We start from the raw sequence: 26,398 nt of genomic DNA, 5'->3' as shown, positions 1-26,398 counted from the left end.
AGTAGTGGAGAACATCATTCTATGTGTCCATTTAGATGGCTCTGTTTCACCACAGGTTATGTACACAATGGAATTTCTTTGCATCAGACCCAGCATTTTATATTGTTTGAATGAGTGTGAATTTTGCTAATTATTAACCAAAAATTGAAAAGAAACCTGATCAATTACCGCTTCCAATGGCTTAAATACTGTGCTTGCATTCCAAGGGAGCAAATGGCATGCTAGGGACCATTTTGACCATCATGTTACTGAAAGTTTAAATTATATCAATACTGTTTCTCCTCCCCTTACTTTGAACAAGAAGATTTTTGCACTGGGATTATCTGTGTCATTCTATTGAAATAATTTACCGTTAGTCTACTACTGACATCCAAGTAAACAAGCATTTTTCTAAGATCATCCTGTGCATGAAGAAAGAGAAACAGAATTTCTCAGCTTAAGGTGGTCAGCAGGTGAGACTGTTGTCAAATTAAAAAGCAGAATATAATAAACAAAACCAAATTAATTTGTAACAAAACCCAACTGCAAACAATTAAAGATTCCACAAAAACTTTAGCTAATGAAAGATGTTTCCTTCTTTATTATTGTGTAATACTTTTCACAGAAACATAGTATTTACAAATATACACATACAGACTGCTGATCATAAAATGTTATTGAAGAATTAGTCAAAAAAATCAATTTACAAAACCCAAAAACTTTTCAAAGATATTCTGGCTGAAAAAATTTAATGAAATTTCAAGGAGATGCTTCTGTACAGAAGGATAGATTTTAGCTTGTTGAGTTCTGGTAAATTAAGCGAGTTGTGAACCAAGTGAGCCAAGCTCAGCTGTACATTTGAGATGAGGCAGTTCTTTTCCTATTGTCCTTTTCACACAATTTCTTGCTGGTCAGTTCCAACAGGTCTCAGGAGGCACTGGTTTGGATGTTTTTGGAAGCTGCAAGCATTGCTCTCACTTTGGCCATAAGATCCTGTAGAAAATAAAAGGAAAATGACCAGACATGCCTGAGCTTTGAACAGACCTAAATCACATGACTGCAAAAATCCATGTGAAAGAGTTAGTATGTATTCCAGGATGTGGGATTCTTGTAGTCATGACCATCAAATGTTTACCATCCAATGTTTAGCTCCTAGGCTAAATGAGTGAAATGATTTGGAGAAAGTTCCTATGACAGCAACAGAATTCTGGTTTTGCCAAAATGCAACAAAGGGCTCTGCATAAATATTTCAAGCAATTTCTATACAACAAAGCACAGAAATCACATCTATTGAAATGGAAAAACTATGACCCTATCTTCAAAGAAACCCTGTAATGAACACACAATTACTAACCACTGGAGGTTTAAAATGTGAAAAAAGAAAAGAGAAAGAGAAAAAGGAGAGACAGCTGGTAAGAAAAGAATGTAACAATTTCCCTAAAACAGAAAGGTTTTTTCTTGCTTTGTAAATCTGAACCAAAAATTTACACAGCAGAGGCATTTTCTTATATGACAGAGTGACTGTGAAACCAAACAGACTCTCAGTCTTATCTGAGCATCCGATTGGAACAGCTTTACAAAAAGAAATGAAATTTCATGTAAACAGCATTGAATAACTGGGTTGCAAAAAATGATGTTAAAATAAAAAAGTTTGTATCACTAACAAATCAGTTACTTAAACATTTGTTCACAAATGCAACATAAATAAATTCCTTAGTGCTTTTAAAGCATTTTGCATCTAAACTTCTCAAAACACACCAGAGGGGAATTTAGCATCATTATTCCTTATGCTTTAACAGATGGAAGGCTCTGAATGAGAAAAAATACTGATTTGGTTAGGGTCAGCCAGGACAATGGCAGCACAACAATCTAATAATTATTTGAATTCCATTTTTTGGAGCCTTTAATGATAAAGAGATGCTAAACTCATCTGTATTGGGAAATGTCTTGCAGATTCATCTAAGTTTCATTCCTACTTTTTACTTTTTGCAAATAGCAACCAAGAACTGTATTTCGATATAGTAATCATTCCTTCTCTTACAACTGTACTTCAAACAAGCAGTCTAATATTAAACTAGGAAACGCTATACCATAAGCAACAGTTAACCCAAAAAATGCATAAACCAATGACCTTTGAAGGGTATGTATGTTTGAAGGGCAGGATGTTTACTCTCTCTGAAGATCATGCTGTAGTTTGTATCTCATTTCTCATACCAGGAATTCCCCATGCATTTGTTTGGTAGCCTAAGAAGTGCTGTGGGATTAACACTCCTTTTTCTTTCTCTGCTGCCTATACTTGCTATTTTTCCTGAATAATCTTGTTTAGGGTTTGTCATAAGAAATGGATCAAATTTTGAACATAAGGTACTAGACCAATAGTATTAATTTCCAACTATCAGTATTTCCAAATTTTTGAACAATATTTATTTCCTGAAAGAATAACTCATCCACTGAAAAACTATCAGAATATAAAAAGAAGCTCTTATTTTCTACTGTAAATTTTTCAAAGCATAATTAAGACAATTTTTCCTTTAAAGTTGGCTTATCCAACTGAAAAAAATATTTCTTGTTGAATGAACAAAATGAAACTTGTTAAGAGCTCTACATGGTAAGATGGGCTGTTGATAAAGGGACTATTGCAGCAAAACATGGACTTTAACATCTTTACAGTGGATACAACTGCAGTCTAATGAATTTAGCTTGGTCTTTAGAGGCTTGATTAAAATTTAAAGGACAGCACCTAGAGAAGCAACAAAACTGTTGTTCCCATAAGTGAATAGATTAAGAAAGACAATGTGTCTCTACATCATAAGCGAAGTTCAGAATTGCCCAAGGTGGTAAGAGAAGAAAACAGTATGTTGAACATATTTAATTAGGCAACTCAACTGTTTGTACCTGAGTGATTTTACTCTGCACTGACGACACAATCGCTGAAGAGATTTGACCATCTTTTTCCTGAGAAACTCCCCTAAAAAATAAAATCAGAAATTTAGAGTAAAAGTTTGAAAATGCATTTCACTCACCATCTTGATTTGGGTTTTATTGTACATGTCTCTCCTCTGTTAGCCAACAGTTCTCTCAGTCAACTAGAGGATGTAAGTCAGAGTCAGAAAAATCACTTGTGCAACTGCTCAGACAAATCTGAACAGCAGCCTGAGAATTTTTAACAGGCCTATTCTAGAAATAATTTAATCATGAATCTTGACATACGGTATAATTCAAACCACTCTATTAAAATTCTACTTCAGAGTTGTCCCATTCCATGAAAGCTTCCAATTTCCAACTTAGAAATAGGTTGCAGAATTTTCAACCTTAATTCCTTCAACAGGAATATCTTGCAGAATATCTCAACCTTACAGTATTCCTGTAAGGCTGAGATACTTACTGCACAAAGCAAAAGAGATCCAACATGTTCATCAGACTGATGCAGGTAGTGCTGTGCTCCCAGTGACTCTTGATAAGCACACATTGCACACACACAGAGCTCCTCAGCCCACAACTCTGGTCACAGACACCCTGACAGGTCTGTCCAGAGGCAGCAGCACTGCAGTAAGACAGTAAAAGAGCACAGTACCTGGAGCGTTCCTGGCTGGATTCCCTGCTCTCCACAGGAGAGACACTAGTTGAATGTACAGAATTTTTGTGTGTGGATGGTTTGCCTGGTGACATGGATGGTGAAGGAGATCTAGCTCTGGATTTAGTACGTGATCTAGACCGCCGCTTCTTCTTCTTTTCATGGGGACTTCTGTGAGGAGAAAATATTTTATTGACTATTTAAAGCAATATTACACTAGCTAAGCTGAAATTGCTTTGCACACTTCTGAAAGCTTATGTACCCTCTTCCACAGGATGTTTCTCTTGCACTCAGCAAGCATTAGTCTTACCCAATACCGCATGTTTATGGTTGTACAAAATACTTTCTCAGAAGCTCTTTTTAATGTGCTACATTAGGCAAGTACTGGCTCCTGAGGTTCTCACTTGGAACGCAGGACTACAACAAAAAGCTTTCATTGGCGATTTGCAGAATAATTTTGCTAGAGGGAAGTTCCATCCCAAACAACACCAGACACTAAAGATGCAATAAGAAATATAAGAATTTATATCCCTTACAATTTTCCTAGCTCATAAAATAAACAAAACATGGAATTATGGCTATGTAAAATATCTACAAGGCAAATCCGCTGTTTCTTTGGTTTTTAAAACAACAAAAAAAGCCCATTTCCTTGTGATCCAACCTGCAACGCAACAAAACACAGGATCAGAATTTTAAATGAGCTGCTGTATTGCACTCAGACTAATCCGGACCTAACAGTGTGCCTAAGTGCAAACTGTTTTGAGACCTGGAAATTAGATCCACGAATGTTTGTCAGCATGAAAGCTGAAACAAAGGAATGTTTTCATTACTGACAGAAGGGAACAGAGACAGTCACCTCATAGGCAATATTGAGCTCAAAGATAATTAAATTAGTAATATATTACAGATGAAACTATCAAATCTTTTTACCTGGCTATGAACTTATGTCTGTATGATTTACATACTAGTATTGATATTACTAATTACTTAATTCTACTTAATTAGAATAAGTAGAGTAATGCCTTAATTAGAGGTAGGCAGTATCTCACTGTAAGCATCTCTCTGTAGTATGCATTCCTAGAAGTCTATTCAGAAGAATGTTCTTGAATCTTCTAGAACATCTTAAAACACCAAAACTTTTAGCTACCTTTTAAATATCACATTTTTCATTCCCTTACTTTGATTTTTCATGGGAAATTTCTACTTTAAAAGGTGCTATATCATAATGCATTGAATTTCCATATAAACAGTGTGCAACTGAAGTTTAGAATTTACCCCACTTTTTAATATAGAGATATATTATATTTTATATAAAGAAAACACTCAATACTTAAAATTGCAAAACCTCCTTACAGTTTTCTTGAATAAAAATCATTAAGTGGCAGACAGAAAACCCCACAGCCTCTAACATTTTCATGATTACACAAAACCATCAGCTACAACATCAGTTATTCCTTGACTAGCTACGTGCTTTAATTGCTTAGGTTCTTAAAACATCATCATGCAACCAAGCTGCGAACAGATCTCATATTTGGATCTTGAAAATCTTGGCAAACATTTGTCATGCAAGAAAAGTATTTTACTGTAAGCTTTTTCAGTGTTTTTCATCTCAGATTATGATGCACAAATAGAACAGCTAAATGATGAAGAATCTCTTCCATAATTGAATATGGAAGGTGGTCCATCACATTTTCACTTGAAAATTTAACATGTCAGGGCTGAAACAGTTTCTGATTTAACTTCTGTAATCAGAGGTGCAAAATACCCTTATCTGTGTTTAACTACAATACTCCTTCAGTCTGATTACTGCCGTATCTTATTGTGCCACTTTCTGGTTTCCTGTTTGAGGCCTAACAGAGGTTTAAAACTTTGACCTACATAAGCAATATTATTCACAGAGGAATGTAGTTTATTTCACAATTACCATTATAATTTACAACTTGGAGTAGCAAAATTAAAAAAATACTTTATAGTTTAAAACGCTGAATGGTCAAGCAGCAGACACACCAACACAGCATTCAAAACAGCATGGAGATGTGAAAAACTATTATTTTGTGTGTTTATAGGAAACAAGTATTTTAAGCTTCCATATTTTCCACTTAAACAAACTTGCGTGAATTCCACAGGAGCCTCTATTATCTTCATTTGATGAATGTTAAAAACTAAATCAGTTGAAGTATACTTAGGAAGTTCTCAATTATACCTACCACACATCAATTAATTACAGGCTATCAAGAGATGTTAAGTCGTCATAAGAAATTAGAGAGTTTTTTAAATGAAGCTGAAAGCCATCTCTTTCTTTCTTATTCCACAAGACATATAGAGAAAGAAGATGAAGACTAAATGCCATTTTGATTACAAGTTTAAGAGCAACTGTATGCAGGGTGCTCTCAAATCGACACCAATTCATACTTCACATTCCAATCTGCTCGTAAAATAACTGCAAAGTAACTGCTAAATCAGACATGTCCTTATGCAGATATGATGTGACGTCAAGAAAGTTGACATCACAATTATGCTATGACCTTTGCAGAGGTCATACAGCTTGCACAATCACAGCATGAGAAAATGACCCAATAAGAGGGAAATACGAAACTCAGTGAAATCTGAATTCTCATGGCCAGCAAACAGCAGTGTATTCACACCCACCAATTTGACTGTACAGCTGTTGTTCAAAGAAGAACATGTGCATCCACTAACTTTTTTTTTCCCAAAAAAGTATTTTTCTATCAAAATAAATCTTCAGAACATATGAAGGTTAAGTTCTAGCTAAGGAGTCTACATGACATCAGGCTGTTAGAAAGCCAAGACCCCACTGTCCAGCACCAGGAGCCCTTACTTGGAGTGGGGCCGTTTCCTGCTGTTCCCAGGGCTATTGCTGATGCGATACGCTGTGGGAACGCTTCTCTCATCTCTCTGCCGTTCTGGTGTGTGAGCCCTTCTCCGGGGTGACCTTGATCGTGACCTTAGGAGAGAAAAAACATTCAAAAGTTTGCTTTTTGTTACTTATTTCAAAACTTTAAATTCAGTGGAATTGTGCTTCACCAAATGCAAATACCTATTTTATACCAACATGGTGCATTTAGGCTCCAAGACTTGTCAGCTACATAAAAATTTCTTGCCTATCCAAGACATTTGAGATGAAGTTATCCATTGCTTTTCACTCCCAATAGGGGACTAAAAAAAGGAATTATTTTTTGGTCTTGTCTGCTGTGATAACTTCTGTATTATTTGATGGAAAACTTTTATTTTAGTCCAGCCATCTTTTGTGGCAACATAGTTTACTAAAATCAGCATGCAGAAATCCAATTTGCACAAAGCCTGGGATTGGCAGGCCTGACCTTGTCTTCTTAAATTAGTGGTGTGCTTTTAGAACGGATGTCTCACAGAGATAAATGCACATTCTTGATGCAGTGCCTGTCTAACACTGACAAGTCCAGGAAATGTCCTGGATGCTGCAGAACAATCCTAGCACAGCCAGTATTTTCACCAGTGCAAGTGACCAACAACCCATTATCAGTGTTGTTTGGCACTAGCACTTTGACTTGAAATATTTTTCATAGAAAAGTGAGAAGGAGATCAAGAAGGGAAAATAGAAAGCATGCCCAGTTAAGACCAGAGATCTTCAGTTTCACACAATATAGATAATATATACACACCTACAAAGTCCTGAGCCATTTCTGTTACACCTACAACAAAAAAGCCCAACTGAAATTATCACAATGGCAAATAGCTGTTGCAAATTAGCTGCTTTGACACTTATAAAATCTGACCTTTACCAAGCCATTCAAAAGGATTAGAAAAAAGGAAAAAACCAACAGATTATAAAACCTGGGTTCAGTCAGACACCTTGACATTTTACCGGGATTTCCCTCAAAAGAGCTCCAGCAGTCAAATCTTTTCATTGCCCAAGTTGCCTGATAATTTTTCCACTCTGTTGCTGCTGCCACTGATGAGCTGCTCAGACTCGGCTCCATGCTCAGTGTCGCTGTGGATGCTGTGAGTCTGTGATGTGCAGGCACACACTTCACATCCAGCCTAAAATGTCCTAGTTTTGGTATTAACTAGAATCCTGAAAAGCCTTAGTCCCTTAACCAAAAGCTGAACCTTAGTGAAACACGCCTGTATGGACCAGCCTAAAAAAAGTCCAAACAATCAGAAAGGAAAAGACATTAGCTTTATTTTTATGAACTGACATTTGTGGTTCTACAGCATTCTTCCAATCACCAAATATTAAGAACTTTGGTCATTTGCTTCAAACAATTAGAAAACAGCTAACCAGTTTTACTGCAATATGCAAATTTCAACTTTCATTAGACTGTGATTCCAGAAGGCACTTCATTCCTCTATGACTTATGGTTAGAAGAAGACTTATGCATGTCTCATTACAAAACAGAAATTAAAATTATGTGATTAGACACTGCCTCAGCAATAAGAAAATCACTTTTGTAGGAGAAAAAAGCCCCAAGACCAAACAATCTTCTTTAACAAACAACAGCTACTTCCAAGCCTACTGAATTCCTCATACGGAGGGCAAAAAGTCACACACAAACTTCCACACAGGTGCACCCTATCCAAACTTACTGCAAAGTAACCTGTTAATAAAATATACAACTAATTACTGCTAATAATTCATTAACTGGATATATTATGTGCCTTAGTACTATTCTATTACTAAACAGTATACAGTAAAGCAGCAATACTGAAAAGAAGCTTAGATTTTCCATCTCTGGGTCAAAATGAACATCCAAATTTCATGCAATCAAATCACTAAATCATTTGGTATATAACAAGTGCATCTCCTCTCACACTCACAAACTAGTAGATTTATCTATGGGTAGGAAACACAGATTGAGGAGAACATCACTGTTCTTTACAGTTACACAGGTGAGATGGAAGAGCCCACTGCCCACCCAGCATTACTGTCAGAAACAGCTCAACACACCCAACTCAAAACTCAGACCCAATTCTTTAGCAGTGCTTTAAAGTCCATCAGAAATAAAAACAGTGGTTCAGTATTTACCACATTTACTACTAAGGTACCAACAATTTTTTCTCCAAGACAGATTAAATAAATGTGCCCCATCTTTGATACCAAGTACTTACTTGTAATAACTTATTACCTCTCTGGGAATGACAGGTCAGGACCTTACAGAACTCTGGGACACTGTTTACTGTGTACATGGCCTGTTTAAACTGTCGTCTAGGTCTAGAATTAAAATTGCATGATACCAGGAGCTTTACAGGACTAATTTTGCTCCAGAAAATAACGAGCATTTATACATAGAATTGCTGTTAGCACACCACAAACCACAATTAAGCCAGTATTATCTGGGTTCTCTATATAGCTATGATTTTTTAAACTTGTTTTTGTAAAATATGTTTGGCTGTTAGCAAGAGAAATGAATATGCAAAACATGCTCCAAATCAATTTCATGTTATTCGAAGAGAATTTTTCAACTTTATTACTGCTGAAGATGCATAAGAAAAGATAAAAAATGCAACAGTTTCAAAATTGTATCTTATCCCCAAAGACTACTCTTAAACGCAGCAGAGCCTCTAAACCTCTAACAATGCAAAAATAAATCATAAGCAAGTGATGTAAAATGGTATACAGAGAAGTATACTGCAAAGTTCATTTGCGGGATTTCTAAGCACAATATGCATTTTGGAAAAAAAGAATAAGATGATAAACCAAAAAGGAAGAGCTTACAAAGTATCCTGAGCATTCCTTGAATAAAGAGGAAAGAACGTTATTGCAAATTTTGATGTTTACCTACACTTCCCACATTTTATTCCCCATTAACTTGTCACAATAAGTTATATGATAAAGGTGATTTTTCATTTACATTTTGAACAGATTAAAATAAGGCAACAATAAATCATTAGACTGGGGGATTCAAATACCGCACAGATACTCAAAATAGGGCTGTTCTGAAGTAATTTAGCATCACTGTCCAGACAGTAATGACTGTCTCTAAGTGCCATCCACTTAATACAAGATGAACACATTAACATCCAGAAACAGTTTACACTTTATTCTGGAGAGTATGGCTCTTTACGTAACTGAATGCTGAAACATACATAACTGAACAGCTGAAAGCTGTAATATCCAGTGCTTTGGGAAGCTAGGAAAAAAAAACTGTTCTAGGTGAAGCTGAAGAATACTGTTCTAGGGCAAACTGATGAGCAAAGATATGTGAAACATGCTGAGCTTTGAATGAAGCAACACAGTGCATTGAAATTATTTTATCTAAACCAACACTAAAATAAAAATAAATAATAATAAAAAAAAAAGACAAAACCCAGTAATATCTTCTAACAGTTGCCTTTTTTGGAAATTACTAAGACAAGGTCCTATTTTTGCCTAAACATTTGAAAATCAAAACACATCAGTATCTGACAGGGTTATGAACAAGCCTCTTGCTCTTGATTATTCTACAACTTTTCTGTTTCAGGAGCAACAACTCTAACTTCGGAAATACAGTATGTTAAAGCATAGCAAACACCTTCATTAAAGCAGACCTTCAATCATCACCATTTCTTCTATAAACGCCTTTCCTATCCAGCTCTAACTTTTGTGAAGTTAAAATATGCAAAATGTTTTCAGTGCAAAATCTGCTTCTGTTTTTCTGCATAATTTTAAAATTCAGCCAGCCAGCACCAAGCTTATTTGACTTCTAAGATTTTAGACTTCAACAGTGCATCAAGGAAATATCTAACCAGATTTAATCAGTGTTGTGGCGATTCACGATTTTCATGCTGTTATGTGCTTGTCATTTGATTTTTGCCAGGAGGCAAACTCAAGACAGCAAACACAGATTAGCTCCTGTAGATTACCTATTCTTGGTAACTTTTGGTTAGGACACAGCATGTCATGACAACTTACTCTCAAAGGCAGTCAAATAAGCAGCAAGTCAGACTGATCGTTTCAGTCCAAGTTGTGCTCATTTAATTCCTGGCATCTGTGAATAGCACAGATTTCTGCAGCAAAGTATTATTCTGAAACTCAAAAATCAAGTATAAACCCATAAGTTGTAACATAATTACACTAGCAGGAGTGTTAACAACACTTCAATACACAAAAAGGCACAAGAAAACTAAAAAGTTTTGGCACACTGTCATCAGGGGCTAGCAGCTTTTTTCAGGCATGAGCTGTAGACAGAGACACAAAGAAGTACTGTATGGTTTCATATGCATCACATACTTATACAGCTATGGCAGTATTTGTATGCCATTTGCTTGAACTACAAGCTACCTAAGTAGCTACACTGTTCTGTACCCTGATCCACAGAATGTACCCTCAAAGCCCTTCCTACTGACCCCAGTAACTTCACTGAGTAGAGCATTCAGATATGACAAATTTTACAGCAGTAAACTTTGAAGTTGCCTAGACCCAAATATCTTTGATGGTATTAACAGTATCAGTAAAACACAATATACATCATCTTACAGCTGGATAATTAGCATTGTGCATTTAATCTCATTAATGATTAAGTACAGAGTTACCAGCACTGGGCTACATTCTTCTGCAGTACCTCTCTTTCACCTCTGTTTTCACTCTTTTTGGATTCCTGCCATCTCTTTCCATCATACTTTTTCACTCATCACTCAACTGCTTTGCTTTCTTCTGAGCTTTGCTGCTCAATCACCTAGTACTTATCTGAATATTGTCCAAGTTACTTTGCTCCAGTAACAACCACAGATTTATTAGCAAGCTCTCTTCCTGCTATCATCACATTCCTATGTATTATCACCAGGTGTTTCAAAGAAGATCAGGAAAAAGCATTTACTGGTAAAAGTTTTGGACTATGTAATTAGAAATTAATGATTCATTATTTCACTAAAATGATTTTCAAAAGACCTGCCACATTTGATCCCTACATGCCACATACTGCCTTCAAGGTGACTGTGACCTTTGCAATGGGTATAAAAACACCCATGTAATGGAAGAAGTGTAAAGATGTTTTACATGTTAACCCACACAGAATGCTAAAGAATATGTTTGGTTTCCAAACCCACCTTGAATGCCTGACAGTCCTATAGGCAGTGGGAAGCGAGTGTTTTGCTTTTGAATGTGATCTAGACCTGGACTTAGATGATGAATGATACTTGAACGGTGATCGAGATCTTGACCGAGATCTTTTCTTGTGTTTTTTCCTTTTCTTTTCCTTTTCTTCATCCCTAGGAGGATCTCTGCTTCTGCTTGAAGGCCTTTCTGCTTGTTTAACTTCTAAGGTGGGTAAAGTTCTGACTGCAGTCACAGGACATGGTATACTACTGACACTCTGAAATCAAACATTAACAAAGAACAATGATCAGTTTCCAAAGTTAGGCACAGTTAGTTAGTGCTGCATTAGGATTATGTAAAGTGTAATTATGTAAGTAAGGCTGACATCTTCAAACACATGCATCCAGTAAAATTTAATGGAGGCCTGTACAGTTCCTTAGAGATACACATGCAAGTTGGTATATGCATACTAAGACAGTCAGCTTAACCAGGACATAGTTCTGAAGTTTTCATCTTTAGTTTTTAGAGGAAATGTGTTCTAAAAGAATGGGTACTATCAGGTATCTTTTAATATATTTACATGTTTTACTTAAAACAGGATAAACCTGGAAATACAATCAGGAACTACTGACATTCAAAGCTAAGTTTTAGTGTCACTTTCCTCCATGAACTGTGCTGTCTGGATTACAGCTTCAAGAAAAACAGCAAAATGAACTAGTGCTGATAGAAAGTGTGTCTGAACTTTTCAAAATAAATGTTTTAAATGTAAAGGTTTAATACATTTTGTGATCTTCTCAATCTCAAAGATAGAACAGGTCCATGCACAGTTAATGTTCAGTGAGTAATTCCAGCTGAAGGAGATTAAGCAAAATCATACCCCAACATTTTCAAATTATTAGCTTGAACCCCAGAGAATCTGCTCAATGCCTTCTTTAGAACAACTCAAGTCAGGCACCATAGATATGCTCCTCATTTCAAAGCCTGTCATTCCTCCATCTGCCATTTCAAGGCAACTGGAGACATCAGTTTCCTTGTCATAATCTCCCCTCCACCTCATCTGAGTTTCACTATTTGATAGAAGGATACTTACCATGACTGGAATAAAAAGTAATACATTAAAACCTGAAATAACCAAATTAGAAACAGGTGACTTTTTTTCTTTTTACCCTTCTCCTACCATGAATACATAAAGGCAGAAACTGAACAATCGCATTTGAATAATCAAAAAGTCAGCTCTGTTTCAAGTTAGAGACATAACACTTTTTCATGCTTTAACTGATAACTACTATCACAATATTTACAAAACCAGCAACAAAGCAGTACTAAAGTAGCTTGCTTCAAAGATTATAAACATTTTGATCATTTGAGTGACTAGTTTACCAGAGGCCTATTTCCAACTTCACAAACACCATGTGTAACTGCAGACATTTCACAGATACCTCATCTCCAGCTTCCTAAGAGGCCACCAGAGCTGACTTTCGTTCCTTTGACAACATTCTTCACCTCTTGAAACAGTACCTGAGCCTTGGCTTAGAACACTACTGAATACAGAATAGCCCAGTCTGCCTTGAAGCAGACACCTCTAGTAGCTTCAGATTAAAAAGCTGTAGGCAAAGTAGTGTTAAGAGGAAAATGAGAGAGGAGAAAAACCCAATGGTTTTTACTGCTCAGGTTCATTTGGCCACATAAAACACAAGCTCTATCACTCCCAAGAAAGAAGTTAGTAAATGAATGACACATTTACTTTTATCTCACATGTAGAGATTTTCTCAGCTACCTGAACAAAGATCCACACAATGCTAAGCCCAACTATGTTCCCACTAAAAGCATCCACTGCTGACACTAGACTCTCCTTGACTTTCAGGAAGCTGACACTAAGGAGTGATAGTGCTGTCCAGTTCTCTGGCAAGCACAGATGCAGGCTGGCTGCCTGATGGATTGGAACATCACTGTTTCAGGCAACTGATGAATCACATCTGGAGAGCAACACAGAAGTAACTTTAGCTACCCCCTGGATGAAATATGCAGGTTCTTCAGTGAAATACAACAGGTAACACACATGGAGAAGTCACTCACCCAACCCACCACTGTGCCCAGATGCTCTGGTAACAGGCATCACATTCTTATAACAATCACCTGAAACAAATGGGCCACTTCCCTCAGTGGCAACTCCAGCTGCCTTTAAGAAAAACAGCACCAGCAAAATGACTTGATTCACCACCAGAGAAAAACACGGAGCTCAGGGAAAGCAGTCAGCAAACTGCTAGGCCACAAATAAAATTTCTAGGTGTATAAATACTTGGAAACAAATAAACTGTCTTGGAAAATAAGGTAATGGGAACTGAAATTGGAGACATGAATGCAGAAAAGAATAAAACCAATAAAATAAAATAAAAAAACCCCACAATAAGCACAGAACTGTGAGATTACAAAGCATTCTGCTTTAACTGGTTCTACCAATATGCAGGCCAGCCGAACAGTTTCGGAAAGCATGGAAACAAACCTGTTACCTGATGAAATTTATTACACATCTCAAGGGATGAGAGATTTACATTGTCTGACAGCTCTGCTAAGAAGTTAAACTGCAAACATTCAGATAGCATTCACTGAATCTCGCTTCTTTGTCTGTCTTTTTGGCCTGCTAAACAGCATGGGGTTTTTTTGGCCTTTACTAAATGCTACACTGTCAGACAAATTCTCTGGCAGAGCTGTTCTTCAGCATTTTATTTGCATGATTGAAGCAAATCTGGCGAAAGTAATGCCAAAACATGATTTGACAACTCTTGTTTAGCAGGAATGGATTAGGAAAGAGTTCTGTAAATAGGGAGAATTTATAGTCATATGAGAACAGAATAAATACTTCAGTGCATTTGCATATTTGCAGTATTCATAAGCCCAGAACACATATTAGTTACTCTGGGGTTACACTACTTAATCAATACATAAAGTCAAAATTTGAAATTAACCAGAAGGTGCTTATTGCAACAGAACAAAACCCTAGCATTGTGTCTGGCTCAAACAAAATCAACTAGCAAGGATATTACCAATACAAACAGCTTAGATTTCTTTTACAGCAATTGGAATCCTATGTTACATCAAAACTGCAAAGAGTGAAGAATGTTAGAACTGTAAAGAGCTAATCAACAATTCCTTCAGTTCACTAAAATCCAAAAATACTCCAGATTCTTTTCTACCAGGGTATCTTTTTTACTCCAGTTTCCTCAAAGCTTATAGTGAAGTATTCCCTGACTGAGAATTAATAAGCAGCTGTCTACCAGCACTGGAAGTGTAATATTTGTGTATTCATTGATCTGTGGAACAAAGCAAGCTGTTACTTCTATTTAGAAGTTTGTCAGTCCTAGTATTCATAAACTGGCCCAAAATAATAATTTGGAGAAATAGAAGTATTTCCTATAGAATAAGCTCCTACAGAATTTGCTCTGTAGGAACTCAAAGACTCAACAGTTTTATCAGGGTTACTCTGCTGCAGTAAGAAACAGCTATTAACAGTACACTGACCATGGCAAGGTCTTCAAAAACAGAGAAAGTTTTGACAGGGCCAGCTCCAAAGAAATTAGTGACTGTGAATCTGTTTGCTGTGTGGATCAATATGGCTTTTTATTTTGAGGACTTTGAAAACTAAAAATCAACACATAAATATTCTTACCTCCTCGATTATCTTAATTAAAATGGCAGTTCCTTATATTTACCTTTTTTGCCCTTTTTAATAATGACTTAACTATTTATGCTATAAGGAATTACAACTCCCATATAGTTTTTGGTAGTAGGGTTATTTCAATAAAAAAGTTCCAAATGCTAGCAAGTTATCTACCCCATAAATGCCACATTAGTATGTGACATTTATGTTTTTCCTTTATCTTGCTTTTTCAAAAGGACAGATAAATTTACAAGCAAGCCCAACTCCCCCTCCCATGCTAATCAGAAGATGTAGATACCTATAGCCTGCAAAAAAAAGTAAAGAAAGAAGTGAATGCCTCCAAAATATTCTAAAGAATTTTTTTTATATACTTACAGGATGGTTTATTAGACAATTACATTTTGCTCAAAAATTAACAAAAAAATACACAAACATAAAATTATGTTATACATTATTATTATTCCAAAAAGGCATGCAGGAATATCTACAGTCCGTTGCTAAAAAAGTAGGATAAACTACAGCAGTGTGAAAGACATACACTATCTACAGCTGTTGATAACCCTGTTATGCTTGACAAAACTAGAAGAGCATCTCAATTTTAAAACACGGCGCACTTCTATTTCACTCGTAAATAAGATTACTTTCCACAAGAAAGAAATAATTGTTACATACAGGACAAAAGTAAGGACGAGTCATCTAAAGAATCAAATTATAAAACAGGGCTTCAAAACTGGGGAAGGTGAAAGAGCCAAAAGAAGGAAAGTCTTTGCTGTGTGCCACAGAACCTGTATATTCAGAGGCCTAACAGCAGATGACATTTGGGACAAGCCGTTAAAACAGCATCACTTTCAAATCATGTGCTGGTCTGATTTTGCAACATGATGACTGTGGATTTCTCTTCTTTTTAAATCAGATACTAAGGCTTATACAGGTAACAGTTAGGGTATAACCAACTGGCTTTTTACATGGCTATCAAAGTACTATCAACACTAAAACATTGCTGACATAGAATAAATTATGACATTTGAACATGCAGAATAAAACATGCCAAGTTGCACTACTGAGCATATACAATCTTATTGCTTAAAATTTGAATTAAGTTAAATAATTTTGGAATGAGATTTGCATTTCAGATGATGAAACACCTTACTTTATTTGCTCTAAAGTAAAAAAGGCATAACCTGGCATATTTCAGCTCAGCATGGAAGAACTGCAGTTGTTTGCTGTTTGAGGACAAAGAACCTACATTCATTGCAGAATGAAGGCAACTTCTCAGTGACACTGACAGATGTGCCAAAGAGTCTATACAAAGTCTATGTGCACCAAGACCAAGAGTCTATATGAATTATACATGTAAATACAAGAAGGGAAACATCATCCTCTTACTGTTCGTCCACGTCCTGAACAAGGGCACAGACTTCACTGGCCACGGCATTGCTGGAAGCTCATTGGTTTTGCAAACTGAGATAAGCTCCGTGCTTTCCAAGTACCGGTTAGAGGAAATATTATGCATAACTGTACTGTTCTAATGCATGCAAGGATGGTAGGGAGCCATGTGTGAAAAGCTGTGCTGCTTCACGGCTCAAGCTTTTTCAGCCTTTTGTTTCTCTTGCTTGATTTCACTTTAAAGAAAAACAGGAAGCCATATAAAAGAAATAACTCATCTATGGAAAACACAGAACTGACTATTTTTAAGATTCAGCCGAAGCCAAAACAGTTTAGAAGTGCTCTGTTCTGTGATACTGTCTTTTAGCTGCAGTTAGCAGAATCGATTTCATTCAAAGATGTAATGTACACTCAGTACCAGTGATCCTTTCAAGAAATGCAAGGTATCAGGAAAATCTGAGACAGGTCACAAAAGCTTTGTGCATTTAATGTATTTCTGCACATTGTGGTAAACAGGTGTTCAGCAAAAATGTACACTGTATGTACACATAAATAGCATTACTGGGTTTTTTATACACTTATTATGGTGGGGCAATGTAATGGAGATAATGCATCTCCCATAGATATTCTCAACTCCTCTTCATGCTTTATTATAAAACTCAGTCATTACTCCATTTTTGAGACACATTTTAAGCTACAAAAGTCATGTCACTACATTAACGCTGACCAGTGTATATCAGTCTTTGTTTCCTGGACTCCTCATTGGATGTTCCTACCCCCAAAACAAGAAATTAAATACATTTAGTGATGTTTTTGGTGTATTACAAGTATTTAATTTTTTTTCTTTGTTGTCTGATTTAAATACCCCAATTAGTTCCATTGACCAAGCTACAAAATTTTACGTATCTTTCTCTCGGAACTTTTCAACATATTTTCTTTTTATTACAGCCACTGTAGTTATCTCTATTTACGTTTACAATCAGTATTTTTAAATGCATCTTTAACCTGAAACATGGCTGAAAGTCTGAAACACTACTGAAAAAGCTTAAAAAACCAAACCAGTGCTAAATATTTATGTACAAGCTGATTTAGACATCATAATGCAGCATACTGGGTTCTCAGGGTAAAAAGAACAGAGGTTAACAAGTCTGCAATATTATTTCACTCATCTTTCTTCAATAGAATTTCTTGACTCAAATAGGCTGTTACAAATAGGAAAAACAGGCAAGGAGAGTAAAAGGCCGATTATTTGGAATGAATGGAAATTGATGCTTTTTTGAATATGGCAAATGGAACAACAAACTTGAAAAACATTTATGTTTCAAAATAAGCTTTGATCTGCAAAAGTCTATATACTTGTATCTATACAAGTGTATCACTAAGCAAACCACATTTAGCAGGAATATTACCTCCAAAGAGATTAAGGCATTTTTGACTGTTCATTAAAACAGTACAAGCACTCCCAATACAATAGCCAATTTTATCTTTAAAAAGCAAGATCACATCAGAAAACATTAAAATATATATCTGAAATTCTAAATAAACCCTATAATAATGAAAGCACCTCCAAACCATTTCTACTGGTAAGAAACAGTGAAAGTGGTTATTTTAAAATTCTCAAATACACTGGAATTTTTTGTGTAAGAAAAAATAGATGCCTTCTCTGAAACTGTACTTCTGTGGAAGACGAAAAAGAAGTTTCTAGAAAGTCAGTTTACTGAGAAGTGGGAAAGGGTGTAGTTTTTTGTTGAGAAGTTCACTAGCAAGGTTCAGCTTAGAACTTTAGCAAGCTCAGATGAGAGTGAGAACATTCATCTGCTCTTCTGAAAAAGAGTCAGCTGTCACTGGTTATTTCAGGCATTCTCCTAAAGAAAAATATCAAAGGAACCTTAGCTTAGAAATATCTGTGTCCTTGACAAATTCCATTGGGAAAAAGAGCAGAACTGCAAATGTGGGGAGTTTTGCATTGTCACTGTCTCTTTGCATTCACTCTTCAATATGTAAGTGAAAAGAGAAGTACCGAACACTTGTGTCAGGAAAAATTTGTTAGTAGTGGCAATGAAAAACCCAAGCAGGATCTCTTTTGGGATGTGACCACACTTAATTCATTTATCTGCTACTCTCTGCTGGTATGGATCACCTAAACTGCAGGTATGTCTCTTTCAACTGTTTTCTTGAAAGTGTTTTGAGGGTTAATCCATGATTTATTTGGAAAAATCGAGAACTGGGCAATGAACTACTTGCTAGGTACTTGAATTCTTTTTGAGGGAAAGGAACAGTGGAAAGCCATGTCATTCTTTCTTGTAGCCAACCTGTTACAATCAATATCTGAAATTTTCCATCACTATACAGAGATTACATTTTGCTTGAGTTGTGCAACCAAGAGTGATTTTACTGGCTTTTCTGAAAGCAATGTAATTCCAAAGCCAGGAACCCGAGATTCTATTTCCCAACAATATTTGTATTTGTAATGCACAGCAAAACCATCAATATACACATCAAATATAACGTATCACAACTTGAAGTAAGCCATCCCAATACTCTTGCAAGGTGAGCATTCCAACAGTTGGATCACTAGTACATAGTCAAAACATGGAAGCTCCTCTTCCTTTCTGTACCTAACTGACCTAGGAATTGTGCAGCCTACTTCTCTACCAGTTCTTTAACAACAGATGCAAGACATATGTAAGACAAAGGAAAAAGCTTAACAGTGTTTAAAATTCAAATTTCTTCCCATTTAGAAAAGTTGTTATTTCTTCAGTCAAGTTCGTAACACACTGTCAGAGTCACATTCTAGAGGTAAGTTTTCTACCAGCTTTATGGGAAAGAGAAATTTCTTGCTTACCTCACTATTGAAGGAATTCTCCTCAACCTTCTCAGTTTCTGCCTCTGCCAGAGGGTTTTTCAGGGTCTGCAAGAACAAGGCAGCTTTCCTTTTGCGTTCTGCTTGTAGCTGCTTCTCCTTTGATTCTTTGGAGGCCTGTGCAAGCTTCTCCCTTGCTGCAGCTGCTAATCTATCCTCTAGCTTCTGCTTTGCTAAGAAAGACAATTAAGCATTAAGTTTAGAGTGAGTCATGCTTGGGCAACTCAGGCTTCCTTAAATCAAACACCCATCCCATCAAAAACAAGCAAACAGGCCCTCCAGCTACTCGCAAGCCTTTCCAATATAGCCATTCAATGACATAAGAACATCAGCTTGAAATTAAGAAATTCCAAGCATCTTAATTAATAGATACATCATTTGCTTAATGTAAAGCAGATGTAAAGCAGTGCAGGTGAAGTAAAAACTTTTAACTTAAAATTACAAGAAAATCCAATCCTGATTATTCAGGATACTTGTCCTTTTCTATTTATAAAAGCTACTTAAAGAAAGTAGCTCCATAAATTCAGAAGCTTTTTCTTTTTAGTCTTAATGTGATCCAAACTCTCCAGTTTGCTCTTTTCACTGATGTGATCTTCACAGTTTGCAGCCCTATTCAAATATATGTTAATATGTTTCTAGAAAGAGCTGCTCCAGGAATTTTCAGAAACTGTTTCATCATTGCTACAAACAGCAGATTTTTGTTGTGCGTGAGTACATGAAGAGAATAAGCCAATTAATTTACTTATGCACCTAACAGCTACTTTGAGTAAAGTTTTTCATCTTACACTTTCATTGTTGTGTTCTGTATATGTACAAAGCAACTGGATTGTTTTGTTCACAGGTTTTTCAACACACAGCTTTTTTTAAGTGTGTTTTACACTTCATTTTTATTATCGTACAAAATACTTCGTATTTGTTTTAGATATGTAATGCTACAGCACACTTTGTGCTATTACAGTTTACAAAGCAACTGCTACTTAGAAGCAAAAAAACACCATTTTGAAAATGAAAAACTAAATACCTGTAGCATACTCATAGTTGTGAGAATTACTGAGTTTTTAAGCTGGTAAATACTGACAGAACATCCACTTTAGTAAGCACACTGCTGTGAAACAGCCTTGGGGAGGAATGGGTGAAACTGGATTTTAAAACATCATTTCATTCAAATTCACACAGCATGCCCTTCTGCCCTAATGCACATTAACACAGTAACAGGAAAAACCCATACAAAGATTTAATGGCATTGCATTATAAGAGCAACAAAACACCAACAAAGCAATATGAGTCTATATGGGAGCACTATATAAATGAAAAATAGCTTGTAGCAATTCACTGTTCAGTGAAGAAAATTGCACATAGGTATGTCTGCTGGGCTTTGTTAATGCAATCTGTAAACTAAGCAGTCAGTGCTTTACTAGAAGGCTGTAATGAAAAACCAAAATAAAATTCAGAAAGATCAGGCATTAGGACAAAGCATTCAACCACCCCTGTGTGCTCTAAGTTTGATTTTGTCTGAGCAACCAATGAAGATTTCATTCTTAAACATAAGGAGGAAATTGTGGGAACAGAATTCTGATTCTTATTAACATGACACAGAAAATATTCAAAACATCTGAGATATCACACATGGCAGTTTCACAGTTTGTGTGAAGGACTCAATCCATTTTGTTTTCAGTGCTGCATGGAATACCTTGTTTAGCTTCCAACTCCTCCTGTGTAAGTTGAGGCTTTTTCTCTTCAGGAGCAGTACAAGGAGCGGTAATTGCTGGAGTATGGTTTGATGCACTGTTAGCACTCTCTTGGCCTTCCTTTCCCTCCTCTTCCTCCTCATCACTGTCATCATCTAATTTAACACGATTTTTTTCCAAAGGAAGAAGGTCATTTTCTTTGGCCTTGATTGCAAAGCTTATTGGAGCAAAGGATGCTGTGAATGAATGGATAAGATTTCACACATCATCAGACTACAGTAGAAGGCAGATTCAATTTTCTGACTTTACCCATTACTCCTGCAGACTAAACCACAAAAAACCTCATCGTCCTATTATGATAATTATTTTGGTGAAAAGGACAACATAATCCTTTTTTTTTCCTCTTTCTGTGTTTTTAAACAAACGTTGGAAACTTAATTTTCTGTGTAAAGATCAGAAAAAAAATACAGTATTAATCTCCAACCCATTTATTCAAAATGACACTTCTAACAAAAAAGAATGGAAGAATAGAATTTCTCACTACCTAGTACCATATGGTCTGCAATACTTATGTTCCTCAAGATGACTTTCACATATATGTCCTATGAGACTGCAATTAGGGAAACTTAAATACAGTAATTAAATTACATACCATGGTTTACAAAAGATAAGCTTTGATTCTGGTAATCCTGGGGTAAGGAAATATGCTCAGAAACAAAGAACTCCAGAATTCCAAGAGAAGAAGTAACAGTAATTTCTTACTTTTTCATTGGATAGAACAAATCCTAAAATGGGATTTTATTTCCTCAAAGGCAGAAGAAAAATCTAGTATGGATGTTATGTCTGTCTTGGAGGCAAATATTGCATTTAGGTTATAATAAAGTGAGATTTTTACCATATTAAAGGAGACAAAAATAAGTTTATAGGAATCAGATTGCCATGAAATGACTCATTGGTTATATTCCATTATGTAAATTTGAGCAGATTACTACTATTAAAGTAAGGGCTCCAGTTTGCCACTTACTAATAGCAGAACAACAGAAACAGTACACATTTCTTGGTGTACATTGCAGCTCTTAATAAGGCATCTTTGAAGGCAGGGAAGATTGCTCCTTCCCCAGGGCAGCTACTCAAGCTGCTCCAAGAAGAAACTGCAGAGTCTGGACAGTCAAACAGCCACAGCAAAGAGCCCAGTGTTTGCTGGTTGTGGAGGAAATGGGATTGCAGTAAGAAGCGGGAAGAGAGAATACCAAGGAACCACAGGGAGTAGATAAAATTATCAGTAATTAAGCCACTAAGGTGGCGTGAAGGAAGTTTCCATCCATGGACGCCCAGTTAAAGAGTGCTGTTTCTATTGTTTTTTGGTTTTTTTTTTTCAGTGGCTTTCAGTTCTAGTCAAAAGATGCACATTTTTAGGTGTTACTTAAAAATAAGAATTTTTAACATTATCTTCTCCTGACAGGACAATAAATCAGCTCCCAGCTATAAACAATAACTTCTCCAACTCAAGACAGTAATAGTGTGCTAGCTGGCTCTGAGTGGCTGCCAGAGAGATCTTCCCATTCTGTCCCTCTGCTGCCATGACTGCAAGAGTAAAAACATTTCATTTAAAAATGAAAGGGGCCTTTTCTTCCAGCATAACTAATGTCCAACATAGGAAGAATGAGCAGCAAGCCTAGAGTACTTCCTCCACATGCATCCTTTCAAATAAGGCCACTGCTTTTCTTCAGAATGAATGATTTTGCTCTTGCAGAAAACTTCTGTCATGTTGAAAATTACAAAAAAAAAGATTTTACTGGCATCACAGATGAAAGCCTTCAACTTTGCACAAAACTGAAGTAAAACAATTTATTGTGTCAGACTGTAAATACTTGATAGTCTGATAAAAAATAAGTATGAAAGCAATCAAATTACTTATTGCAGACATTTTTTGATGCCTTCAGTGAAAATGTATTTTTCACATAATGAAACCCTTTTCCCTACTTTCCACTGCCTTCTTTTCTTTCTTTATGTTATCAAATATTTTAATGCCGAATAAATCATGTTACCATACCTTTCACCAGTTTACCATCATTGACAGCTTTAGGAGGAGGAACATCCTTTTTAGTTCCTGAAACTCCCTTAGCAGTTGGCTCAGATGCATCTTCAGGCGCATGTTCATCTGCAAATTGAGTCTCACTCGGTGTATCATTGGCAGTGTCTGCTGGAACATCTTCAGAGGAAGATACTCCCTTTTCAAAATAAATTAGCAGAATTACTAACAGGATACTTATGAAATCACTAATACAATGTCTGTGGAGCAGCAATTTTGTCAGCCATTTGAAAAATCACATTATCAGCTAATCACACAACAGCTGATTTTGTATCACTCAGCACTCATGACCATAATTCTGCCTCATGTAAACCCAGAGGTTGTAAAACCTACAGACCTACAGTAAGAATATGTTATTTTACAGCAAAGAAAATGTTCTTCAGCTGATACACTTTTGCCAAAAACTCCTTTAAAATTCTATTTTTAAAATTAGACCCTAAAAGCATGTACTTCCTTTTTATATTTATTTGGGTTTTGATTTCCAGGGTCCCAAACCAAATCCATAAAGTCAACTCCAAGGGAGAGGGTGAAAGCTTATGACACTTTTTTCTCATGTACAACTGCATGTAAATTTTTCGCAGAATCAGGTTTCACAGGAGTAGTGTGTGATTTGTTCCAACATTCTGCTGAAGAACACTAGGCCTAGCAATGTTTTTTGTTGCAACAGATGTGCTGAGATTTTCAAGGAAGTAAAGAATTATTGGTTCTACCATTACATGACTGAATCATTCAGCATGATCTCTGAACTCATAGCAAAAAAATTTTAAGAAGGATATTACAGAACATTCAAAGTACTTACACCGTGAGTTGTGTGATAACATTAAGTAATTTAACATAGTCAGCTAAGAGTTTGGTTGCTCTAGCTGTTGTTAAGCATAGAAAAAAAAAATTGAGGCATTTAACAGATCTTGCCTGCAGCCATTCCCTGACCAACAGAATTGATTTCTGGAAGTTCTTGAAGGGGAAAAGCACAATGAAATCAAGCACTTCATCCTGTATTTACTGAAGTCAGTAGTACAGTTTCTTATTAATTTTAATGGCCGAAAGGAAAAGCATCAGTTGCATTAGTTGCCTACACATATATTACTAGAGCATAAAGATAATATCAAAATCATTATTTTAAGAAACTGAAGAGAATGGCATTATCTACAAAGCCATGCAGTATAAAAATATGCATTGCTACACTTGACCTCAAGTGACTTTAACTGGTTCCAGCTCCTTTTTAAGCTGTACTCATTTGAATATTTAAAATTAATCCTTTACTATTATGCTTTGGTTAGTGTACAATTTCCCCCCAACTACATGTTAACAACTCCTTATTAATTATGTAAGTATTATGAATTCAACCCATTGGTTTGCAAATAATACTTGCTAGAACAACAGTCAGCACTGTGGCACAGGACAATTTTGATTGTAATTTATCAGCTGAATAAGATCCTATTTACCACAGTTTATCTTTATAAATAGTGTTTCAAAAACATTTTTTCACTATTAAAACAAAACATCAGACACAAGTGTTCCAAACAGCAACCATTATTGAATTTCTTCATTTTCCACAAAGCAATTCCGAGGAGTTTACCCACAGGCCTACCTTCTTCAGTTTAAGGCTCCCCAATCTAAGCCTTGAGATGACAAATGACATAGGGCCTAAAAAAAAAATAGCTCTTTCCCATGAAAAGTTAACATCAGATAATGTAGTTCTGATACTATTTGCAATTTTCTTTTCAGTAAGAGAACAATCTAACATGAGAATAGTTAAAAACATGGATGCCAAGTCTGGCTACCACCTTCTAATAACACGGACTAGAAGAAGCAAAGCAAGTAGGAAACTGCTGTGAGATTCTGAAGCTCCAGTATTGCTGTAGTCATGACTGGACTCTAACAAAACCTCCCTCAGAAAAAGGCATGTCAGAAAGCTCCTCCAGCCTCTGTGCTACTGCTGTACAAAGGACGAGGCATATGGGAAGGTATGGGTGTTAAAAGCCATAGCTAACCTTTCAGACAGCAGTACACTAATCACAATCTTACAAAGCTCTAAACCTACACAAAGCGTATTTTCCCTTGTACAGAAAGCCAGAAGATTTTCAGGTTGTTATTTTATTACAGCCACAGTGGAGTGGCATATAGTGAAAAGAAAGAATTAAATATCACACCATCTCACAGATTCTTACTTTAATGCTGTACAAAACTACAAAACAAAAAAAGCATTCATATCCTTTGCTGATCAATTTCTTCCTAATTCAGTGTTCCACTTTTAAAATGTCTCATGGTAACACAACTGGTAAGTCCTTTTCTCACATTTACTGCACTTTTAATAGAAGTATATATAAAAATATATGTACCTGGCAGTTGTCACCGCTCTCTTTTTGAAGGAAGAACTGTTTTTTAAATTCATAATATGCATTATACTGGTGCCATGGCTGCAGGAATTCAAACCTGTTAAAAGAAAACTGAGCATGTGAAGATGCACATGAACATAGCTAATACTAACAATCCCTTATCATCTAATCTTCTCTAGCAAATGGAATGTTATTTGATGTTTGGAAGCACTCTTACTTATGCCTAAACTTCAGAGGATACTAATTCAGAGCATGCTTACTAGAGACATTTTTGACAGGTTAGTTGTTTTGATAATTAGAGCCATAATGTTTTTCCATTGTCATTAAATAGGTCCCTAAATTTCAAATAAACAAAAAACCCCAAACAATAGTACTTCTCTTCTCAAAACCTGCATATCCTGTAATTTAATATCTTAAAAAATTAAAACCTTGACTTTTGAAATATCAGCTTAAATAACATTTTATCTTACCTAAGATCATTCTTGGCACGAACACTAGTTTCAAATTTTACCCCATTCCTAGCAACATACTCAGCTAGCTTGTCAATGACAGGTTGGATATCTGGAGGTGGAGGTATAATGGCAACCACTGGAGCAATTGTGCTGAAAACAGCAAGAGTAAATGGTTTTTAAAAATAGAACATAAAAACCTTTCAGATTCTTGCTTTAACAAAAAAAAAACCAAAAAACAAAAAACCAACCCAACAAAAAAAAACCCCACAAACCTAAAGAACCCCCCCAAAACAAAAAACGCAACACAAACAAAACCCCAAACCAACAAAAAAAACAGTAACATAAAACCAACAACC

At 36.0% G+C, this 26,398-nt stretch overlaps 1 protein-coding gene across 8 annotated transcripts in view; it reads right to left on the bottom strand.

Moving 5' to 3' along the window:
• Positions 1–551: 551 nt before the first annotated feature.
• The window catches only part of SFSWAP (splicing factor SWAP), a 37,847-nt gene continuing 12,000 nt past the window's right edge, over positions 552–26,398 (bottom strand). For 4 of the 8 annotated variants that reach the window (XM_072936245.1, XM_072936248.1, XM_072936249.1 and 1 more), the window contains 11 exons: positions 26,061–26,192; positions 25,594–25,687; positions 23,213–23,390; positions 21,162–21,395; positions 19,454–19,644; positions 11,576–11,841; positions 7,213–7,242; positions 6,393–6,518; positions 3,554–3,724; positions 2,866–2,947; positions 552–972 (listed from right to left, as the gene is read on the bottom strand). In XM_072936245.1, coding sequence (XP_072792346.1) covers positions 907–972; positions 2,866–2,947; positions 3,554–3,724; positions 6,393–6,518; positions 7,213–7,242; positions 11,576–11,841; positions 19,454–19,644; positions 21,162–21,395; positions 23,213–23,390; positions 25,594–25,687; positions 26,061–26,192 — 1,570 coding nt within the window. In that variant the 3' untranslated portion in view covers positions 552–906. Of the gene's footprint in view, positions 973–2,865; positions 2,948–3,553; positions 3,725–6,392; positions 6,519–7,212; positions 7,243–7,402; positions 7,559–11,575; positions 11,842–19,453; positions 19,645–21,161; positions 21,396–23,212; positions 23,391–25,593; positions 25,688–26,060; positions 26,193–26,398 lie in introns of all 8 variants that reach the window. The other 4 variants (XM_030285898.4, XM_072936246.1, XM_072936247.1 and 1 more) reach the window with 4 other exon arrangements.

This window comes from Taeniopygia guttata, chromosome 15, assembly GCF_048771995.1.
Source record: "Taeniopygia guttata chromosome 15, bTaeGut7.mat, whole genome shotgun sequence".
Classification (NCBI taxonomy): Eukaryota; Metazoa; Chordata; class Aves; order Passeriformes; family Estrildidae; genus Taeniopygia; species Taeniopygia guttata.
The sequence above is the reverse complement of the archived record's forward strand: the minus strand, read 5'-3'. Positions and strand labels throughout refer to the sequence as shown.